General features: G+C 35.1%; 1 protein-coding gene across 3 annotated transcripts; it reads left to right on the top strand.

Moving 5' to 3' along the window:
* The first annotated feature begins 1,594 nt into the window (after positions 1 to 1,594).
* LOC130730124 (N-acetylglucosaminyl-phosphatidylinositol biosynthetic protein gpi1) lies at positions 1,595 to 8,857 on the top strand. 3 transcript variants are annotated; one of them, XM_057582030.1, is made up of 10 exons: positions 1,595 to 1,789; positions 2,843 to 3,061; positions 3,598 to 3,981; positions 4,097 to 4,237; positions 4,316 to 4,419; positions 4,500 to 4,724; positions 6,166 to 6,657; positions 7,158 to 7,585; positions 8,144 to 8,237; positions 8,341 to 8,857. In XM_057582030.1, the coding sequence occupies exons 2-10, from the start codon at positions 2,885 to 2,887 to the stop codon at positions 8,450 to 8,452; spliced, it is 2,157 nt and encodes a 718-aa protein (XP_057438013.1). In that variant the 5' UTR covers positions 1,595 to 1,789; positions 2,843 to 2,884; the 3' UTR covers positions 8,453 to 8,857. The 3 variants fall into 3 exon arrangements, with proteins under 3 accessions (XP_057438013.1, XP_057438014.1, XP_057438015.1); XM_057582031.1 differs by having other exon boundaries at positions 1,596 to 1,789; positions 2,843 to 3,985; XM_057582032.1 differs by lacking the exons at positions 1,595 to 1,789; positions 2,843 to 3,061 and having other exon boundaries at positions 3,810 to 3,981; positions 4,156 to 4,237.
* Positions 8,858 to 9,246: the final 389 nt, after the last annotated feature.

Genomic DNA, 9,246 nt, shown 5'->3' with positions numbered 1-9,246 from the left:
GGGACCTATCATTTCACGCATTTTTACTCACTTTGTTTACTTTCGCTTGCTCTCTAAACTGGTTAGCCTTAGTCTGTGGTTCTATACCGGAACAAATACATATATCAACATCTTCATAATATAGCTCCTAAATTAAATAATAAAAAAATCTCACTTTAGGACATTTCCGGAGAATCTTTGAAATCACGTTGAAATCAATCTCAAAATCTATTTTAGGTCCCATGTTTAAATATATTAGACTTATATCTTGCGGTGGCGTTTGTTGCGATTATCTGGGTAACTGGATATTTGGCTTCAGTAGAAACCTGGGCTCTTCCAATATGTTATGGACAGAATTATGGGCTATGTTCACCATGGCACAGCTTGCTTGGGACAAAGGGTTGCGGAAGATTATGGTAGAGATCGAGTGACTCTCTAGTGGCGGTGAATTTGGTTAATGAGGGGTGTGCCATTCTCCACCATTATGCTTCTCTGGTTAACCAGATTCGTGTCTTTTTGGCGAGGGATTGAGTTTTCGTTTGTGTCCATGTCCGGCGTGAGGCTAACCAAGTTGTCGATTGCTTGCCAAATGCTTCGCATGACCTTGGGTTGGGGCTGCATTGCTATGATTCTCCTCCTTCCAGTTGCCTGGATTTCTTGTTGTTTGACCGGATGAGAACCACTTTCCCTCGCTCTATCTTAGTGTAGTTTTCCTGCTTTGGGCTTAGCCCTCCATGTAACAAAAAAAAATATTAGACTTCTATCATTTAAACTCATTTTTAGTTCCTGTTAAAAGTTTAAGAACACAAAGTGACAAAACCTTAATTCTTTTGTCAGTTCATCATTTATTTTTTTAATATTTAACTCGTACTTGAAATCTCTTTGCTTTCCTAGTTAAATTTAATTTTGGTGAGAAACTTTTTCATGTTTTTTATGGGAAGTTAGAATCATCCAAATTTCACCTAATTTAGAAATTAACTTAATTAAGCGCTTATAGTCATAAGTGATCATAAGCGCTTATGATATAAAGACTTATTCATAAGTTATTTAAAAAAATATTAAAAAAATTGAAAATAAACTATATATAAGCATAAACTGTTTTTCATAAGAGAAAAAGTTTGATGCACCGACGGTGTAAAATTTTTTTACACCGTCAACCAATCAGATTTTAAGGATGTGAGAAAATCTCTCTTTTCATTTAATTTCTTTAATTGACATGTCACATCCTTGAAATCTGATTGGTTGACGGTGTAAAAAAACTTTACACCGTCGGTGCATCAAAATTAAACTCTTTTCATAAACTGTTTTTCATAAACTATCATGAGTAGCTTATGAAAATAAGTTCAAAATAATTGGTGGTAGATCATAAGTTGTTTGCATAAGTTCTTTCAAACACTTGCACAAGTGCTGATACTATTAGATATTCAAATAAACTTTCCCAAACGGAACATAAGCGCGTACGCTTAGTGGCTGTGTTGTTGTTTTTTTCTTGTCAAATGAAGGTTTGTTTAAAAAGCCCAACAAATAACCAAGCCCTCCTTTCATGTCCAACTTTCTCTCGAACCGGCCGGTCCGGTCTGCTTTTCACAACATTGAAAACTCCACTCGATGAATTTCAAATTGACGAACATATCCCTCATTTCTTCGTCCTTTTCACTATCACTCACTCTGCCTCGCCGCATCCGCTCCTGCCAAATTCTCACCTCCGGTGTCGCCGGCCGCCGTCTCATCCACCGTCGGCGCGATCTGTCTCGCCGTCGCAGCTGAGGTCTCTCTCTCTCTCGTCGCAGTTGCAGTCGTAACGATCGTGGTAATTCAAATCACTTTATCTCTCTGTTTCTTCTTGCAATGCTTTCAAATGCAACAATGATATCAACGCTTCTTCCCCGCCACTGCTTATAGCGACGGCGGTTTAGAACCGCTGAACCCAACCTAGGGCAATTGCTCATTCTTCATTGAGTTTTAGCTCACTCAGTTCAGTAATTGCCCTAGTTAGTAGCATTCGATTATTCGGGGTTTTTGCTTGCATTGTTTAGTTAGCTAGAATTTGATTAGTGATTTATTGGTTATATTCTGATATAAAGATTATTTTTTGCGTATGTTGGAGAAACTTGTAACTGTTTCTGAATGTGTATTCAGTAAACAATTAGTAATGAGACCTTATGCATATTCTGAAATGGGTCTAATGTTTAAAAAAAAGTGCTTGTTTTGAACATGCTTAAGATCAATTTTTGAGTTCAGTTATAAACATCTGTAAGAGGAGTACTATATAATGCCCAGTGTTGTTAGTTGCGGATGGCGGGTCATGGTGGAAGGCCAAAATCCCGCCATACATGACAAATAATGGCAGCCATATGGCGGGATATCGGCCATGGTGGATATTTGATGACACTGATAATGCCATACACTAATGACGAAACTCAAGAATGAGAAATGTGTCGCCGCAGAGCAAAATGCGGAGATTTGAGACCGTGTAGGGTCGGTTTTGTTAGAAATTTATTGGGCCACGTAACATTTTGCATCATCCGTTTCTAAAACTTTTGCGAAGGTTTGATTAATAATCACATTTTTTGGACCGTTTAAGAAGGAAACGTATAGAGTTAGTATACTGCATAAGTACATTTGGGAGATTCCATGAAATTATGGACAGATTGTTTATCTGTTTTTGACTCTGTTGGTGACGTGTGGCTTTGCCTAGAATGATTGGAATTGAATTGTGCTGTTATATTTTACATTTAAATCTTCATTCAAGTTTTTATTAATTTTTGTGTAAATTAGTTCTTAAATCGTATCTATTTTTAATCTGAGATATTATACTAGAGTAAACATATGTTTTTATTTTTTCTTCTTCTGTTCATTGCAGGAACTTTATGACTAGTAAATTAGTTGACATGAAGATCCTAAGATGAAGATGAGAAGTCACTGTCGGCTCTGGTGGCCAAAACAGCTCTTATCAAATCAAGAATCATCCTCAAGTATTTTACTGGGGTGGTTTATCACTAGCTCACCATCATCCATTGACATTGTTGTAGCCTTTACTTGTAGTGAAGTCTTGCTTTCTAGTTCTTGTCCTGACATTGAGGTATAAAACTGGATTTGAGTTCACCATCCCTTGCATGAAGTTTAAAGTAAGCTAATGAAACGAGACTAGCAGCAATGAAATGATTGATTGTATTTTTGTCACAACTATTAATTTTTGTGATGTTAATAAATTTTAGATTGTAGTCTAGGTCTTGCAAGAGTTGCCAAGTTTAAATAGAAATTAACCTTTTCCCTCTGAATAGAGTGTCAATATCTTGATTGACGTTAACTGAATATTAGGTCCATATGTATACATTTTATGCTCATTTATTTGCAACTTGTGGGAAATAAATATAAATTTTAATGGGGGAAGAAATTGTTTTGGATGGGCACCCATTCACACGAAATGGTGTATAATTATTTTTTTGTGTCACACTCACACATGAGAATATTGGTTATGTGAATTTATGACTGTGGTGGAAAAATCCCACTGTTAAGTCCTCTAATGGTTCTTTCTTAGAAGTTATCTTATGTTATTTCTGGAAAGGTTTAGTGTAATGAGAATACCTAACATCATGAACCACTACTCTCTATTAGGGGATCGTTTATGAAACGCATGGAAGCATGCCCACGATTCTTCAGGATAAGTCCAAGTTCTCTGTAGTTGGTCTATGTATCACTGACCCCACTGGTAATAGTTTGATGGCTAAAACAAAGGATGACGAAATTTTTTTCTCTGATTATGGCAATTCTCGGGCAGAGGGAAGTACAAATGCATTTGCAAAGAATAACTGTAGGAGTTGCAGTTGCCTCCAATTAGATGGATCATTGAAAAGAAGTAGCCAACCTTTTATTGGGAAAAGTAATTGGGTGCTGCTGATGTTTGATTCTCCTAAAAAGCATGATGCAGGCATACAAGGGCTACCAAAATTGAACCACATTCATTGGAATGGACAAATTTTGTCAGAATATGATGTTCACGTATGTAAGTCATGATTTCTTCTTTTACTTTTTCCTTTCTGCTATTAGTTGTAATTCTTCAAGACGTTTATTCCTCTCTCAAGCATGTATATATATGATATTTAATTGCTTGTAGGTAATAGTTTATGAACCACCCTCTTATGGTGCTCATCATTTTTCACTGTGTCGCTCTAGTTCAAATGACCAAGTGAAAACTTCCATGAAGAATCCTAAGTGGATTGATGAGCTTCATAAACAGCAGAAATTCATTGAATTGGTAATGGAATTTACCTTAATCATATTTGTGTATGCTGAGTTTTGAGTACTGATATAGCTTTTCTAAATTTCACTCCAGGATACAGTTATTCTGGCAATTAACTGCACAACTGCTGCTAAAAAAAGTTTTGAGAGACATGTGGTCCCCAGAAGATCCTCAAGCCAGCTCTCCGTATTCCCCATGTGCGCATTTAAACTATTAATGCACCATCTCTTTCTCTCTTCATGTTCAAGCTCTGATGATCTTTGCTATGACTTTTCAGGTTTTTTGTTATCATAGGGCATCTGGTTTCTAAGTTTATGGCTTCGTTCTCCACTATGTTCTATTTTGTTCTTCAGTTTTTTCAAACACATTTTAATAATGAATCAGAATCATGGATTTATGTGACATCTGCAAACGTATTCAAGAGGACTGCATGGATAAATATCCAAATCCGTTGTTCTCAGATATTATATTGGCCAATCTTTCTTCAGGAGAATGACCTCAGGTAATATGAAATTGTGGGTAATATTGTCTGATTTGTGGCAGGCTTCATATTTTGGAAATATCAGGTTTTAATTTTTGATGAAGTCTGTGTAATTAAATTTCTTATAAAGGAGAAGTATTAGTAGGGATGTTCAAGAGACTGAACCCGAGTGTACTGATTAAACTAAATCCGATTGGGATTTCGTTTAGTTTATTTACTGTACAATTTACCAAAAATGTTGGGATGTTAGATTCAACCAGATGAACTCAATAATACTGTATACTATAGACAAATGTGATAAGATATAGGATTTTACTAACAAAATGTAGAATATTAGTATTATATTGTTAGGTGTGTAGAATTATATATTGAAAGTTCATTGAAATTTGTTAACATTTAGTATTTTTTGGGTTCTTAAGTATTTTTGTAAATTTCTTTTATTTTGGGTTTTTAGTAGTTTAGGACTAATTGGTTAGTCACTTAGTTGTTTATCAAGTTGGGTTTCCCTACGTCAGGATTGCTATGTACTTGGAGATTTATTGACTTGAATTTGAGTTTGAATTGAGTATCACTATTCTGCATTCTCCCTGCCTGCAGGCCTATTCCTTCCTTGTTACACTTCGCTTTTCCTCTCTTACTCTCCCTTAATATATTCCACATTAAAAACATACAGGATTCTATTCTACTCTATTCATAGTACAAGTATAATATTAGAGTTGTATGCATTATGTTGATTGTTTACATTGGACTATTGCATTTATGGTTATTTTATGTGCATTATGTTGATTGTTTACATTGGACTATTGTATTTATGGTTATGGTTGTTTTATATTTTCTTGCTATGGAACAGTAGCTTTTAGGTGTATTTAGAATTAAGTAGATATTATTATGGCCTGAGACACTAAGAGCCCATTTGGATACCCGTTAGAAAGTATGAAAATGCAAAAAGTGCCACGAGGTGTGATATTTTTCCGCTTTCATACTTTCTAACGGGTATCCAAACAGGCTTCTAATTAACTGTGGTTTGAAACTAAATCAATCCCTGAATTGTGTTTTGATTCATGTAATTCCTAAAGAACACTTCGTTTTGTCTAGTTTTAGAAATTGAGTTGTGAAGAATGATTTAGCTTGCATTTGAACCTTAGAACATACTGCCAAACTAGCTTGTTTCGGAATACCCTAGTTTTCAACGCACTTTATTATTTATTCAAAAACAATTTTTCTTTGGGTGGATTTGAAATTATTTAGGTGGCATTGATTGTTTCTCTCCATTGTCTCTCCCCCCCACTTACGTCGTCCATCAATTACTCATAGTGATATATTTTTGATAAAATGTAACTTAAACTTACTTTCTAAAATTAAATGTTCATTTTTTTTTGTTGAATCAATTATTGATTCTTTACAATCTGTTTGATATTGATTTTATTTTTTCTGTGTTTAACACCATTCTTTTGTGTGCAAGGTCACAATCATGTGTTGAATATGCCGAGAAGGCTGCAATGCATAGGCATTCTATGTGGTCAACGCTGGTTGTTGATATTCTTCTGGGAAATTTGGTTGGATGGTCACTTTTTTATCATTCAGATACCATTTGTTTGTCAGTTTTAAACTTCACCCATGGGTTTGCCACATTTTTGCGCTCCGGGTGTGTTTGGTTAATGGGAAACCCTGCAGGCTTCAAATTGAATGGTGAGCTGGCTGGAGTACTTGGCATGGTTTCATTGAATGCAATCCAAATATGGTCAACACTCTGGATCTTTGTCGGTTTCATCTTCAATTATATTATTCGAGGGCTTTCTATTTTAGGAATTCTTTGTGGATTCACTGTACCTGCGGCTTTGGTAGTGGACATGATTACATTTGCAACCTTACATGTTTCAACTCTTAATTGGTTGATTGCACTTGTATATTCATTACAGATACAAGCATTAGCAGCCTTGTGGCGGCTTTTCAGGTAATACATCTAAGATGATTGGTTAAAAGTAAGGCAATGATTTGAGTAAGAATTGAACATCCTGATTTGTTATTTGTTTTATAAATGGGACTTTCTGACATAAGTGGTATTAGAAAATTTAATAAATTGCTAACATAGAGGTTTTTTTCTGCATCTCACAATTTTCGGAAGCAATTGCAAGGTTGAGACATATCTCCAAATAGATGCTAGTGAGGTGATCTTGTGTGTCCTTTTTGATCTTTTTTCCTTTAGAGAACTATGTTTTATACGCTGATAATCCTTTACGCTATAGGTATAATGTATCTCTAAAAACATCGGCAGTTTAGGCTTCTAAAGCCAATTATAAAAGCTGAAACATTTGTAAAATTGAAATTAAGTTATGATAGAAGCAGAGATCATGAGAATCCCTTGCATTTTCTGAAATTCGTCATATTTTCTGCATCTCTATGTATGTGATTCATTATCCTTTTTAAAATAACTTTTGCTGGCTGTTTTGGCAGGGGTCGGAAGTGGAACCCTCTTCGGCAGAGGTTGGATAGCTTTGACTACACTGTGAAGCAACATATTGTTGGATCTCTTTTGTTTACACCACTTTTACTTCTGTTACCAACTACTTCTGTCTTCTATATATTCTTTAGTATCGTTGACACAACCATTAACCTCATCTGCATACTGATTGAAGTCACTATTTCGGTAATTCATGCTACACCTTATATCAAGATATTTCTTCGGTTGGTGAAACCAGGACGATTCCCTTCTGGAATATGGCTTGAAATTTTTGGTTGTGAGAGTAGTAGTACTGTTTCTCCAAATGCTGATTTTACTGACAAAATGACCTCATCCAATGAATCATGTCATTTAAAGGATTTCAATAGAGAAAAATCTAGTTTTCTGGTTTCAGTTCTCCACAGCAACTATTTGAGCATAGGTGAGTCCTAAAGCTATTACTTATGTGCTCAGACTGATGCTTCTATTTGGCTTCTTTTTGGTTGTCAAGATGTATGTGTTGATTAATAATGAATTTTGTCATGAACAATTATCCCAAAAGCTTAAGTTATTGGGTTAAGGACACATGAGTTTTATATTATATTTCTAACAAGTTTTAATGTGTGACATCATGTTGTCTAGATATTAATGTCTGGGTGCTTTTACTTTAAGAATTTGGATATAAATATTTTTATGAATTATTTGTGATGATTTGTATCATAGCAACTCAGGCACTTTCTTTAGTTCTGTTGTGGTAATTTACTCCCAGCCAGATTGTTTATCAAGGTAAAAGCATTATATCATACACAGACATTATCAATCACTTGATAAAAATTGACCCTGTAGACTTGATTGGAATATCAATTAACTTGATTGAAATATCAATTGTGGTATCAGAGTATTCCTCTTCATGAGAGCAGCAACAATATGCACTATATACCACTGCTGTATTTTTCCATGGACAAACATTATGTTCTTACTTCAGTGGATTATATTTCAGGGAAAGTCGTATTGCCTCACTACAGAAATGTATTTCTGGGAGTTTCTAGGTCATCGATCTCGACAGCAGCTTATGGAATTCTCATTGGGCAGAGGTGAGATATACTGGTGGCTGTTTTTCTGTGTTTGATTTATTTAATAACACTTTCTTTTTCTGTTTATTTTGTATTTTCTATTTTGACTCTCCTCATTGGCCAGAATACCATCTACATGCGGAACTCTTCTTCCTTCTCCAATGCCATGGATGTCCCTGCCCTACAAAGAATATTGGTGTCTATGTCATGATTCGCTTATCGCATGCTTCAGATGAGATTACCTGTAGCTCCATTTTTTGTTTCTTTTCAATTTTACAATTTATCCAACTTGCTTCTATCTCATGTTGGCGGCTTTTTCTCTTTTCGACGGGTAATATTGAGAATTCCTCATAATAGTTCACTTCAATTCATCCCTAATTCAGTGTTCTAGTGTTCCTGCTCAAGCATGTTACAGTCGGCAATTTGTGCTCAATCCGATACTGAGAATGATGTGTGCTTCAGAAAAATAGTGTCTTCTTCACTATTTGTTCTTTTTTCTTACCGTAGCTTCAAATGAAAATGAAAGCTTTCGTACTTCTAATGTATTATGTCTATAAAAATAGAAAATGCCATTAATGGGAAATAGAAACTCATATCTGTAACTATCTTAACATGTTCTACAAGGTTGTGCCAGTTCTTAATTTAATTCTTCAAGGAAGTATTCAAACCATGTGAGGTAGCCATAGAATTTGGACCATCTAATGAAGTTGCTGGACCTAAAACTGCTGTACCCTGGTGTTAGTGCATGTTAAAAACATTACTTGATTTTTTAAAGATGTAGGTTGGTGCCATCTGCATGGCGGATTTGACTCTTCTAATGTAAGAGTCACCCAAAGAGCAAAGTAACTAATCACAATCCTTATTGAGAAATCAATGGTTAAGATTTAAAGAACACTGAAGTTTGTTATACATGAGCAAGTATATGATTACCTTCTCAATTTTTCATTGCTTACTTTACCCTTAAAGTTGACACCTTCAATTTAGTGATACTAGATACTCTCACTTTAAGGGCTAATCTAGTGTTATAAAG

Source organism: Lotus japonicus, chromosome 1 (genome assembly GCF_012489685.1).
Source record: "Lotus japonicus ecotype B-129 chromosome 1, LjGifu_v1.2".
NCBI lineage: Eukaryota > Viridiplantae > Streptophyta > Magnoliopsida > Fabales > Fabaceae > Lotus > Lotus japonicus.
This window is presented reverse-complemented; position numbering and strand designations above follow the sequence as displayed.

Bases quoted from the DNA above. Each gene is read 5' to 3' on its own strand.
- LOC130730124 (XM_057582030.1), top strand. From the start codon at position 2,885: ATGAAGATGAGAAGTCACTGTCGGCTCTGGTGGCCAAAACAGCTCTTA. The intron at 3,982-4,096 runs GTATGTAAGTCA...AATTGCTTGTAG, and splicing joins TGTCAGAATATGATGTTCAC to GTAATAGTTTATGAACCACC. The intron at 8,238-8,340 runs GTGAGATATACT...CTCATTGGCCAG, and splicing joins GGAATTCTCATTGGGCAGAG to AATACCATCTACATGCGGAA.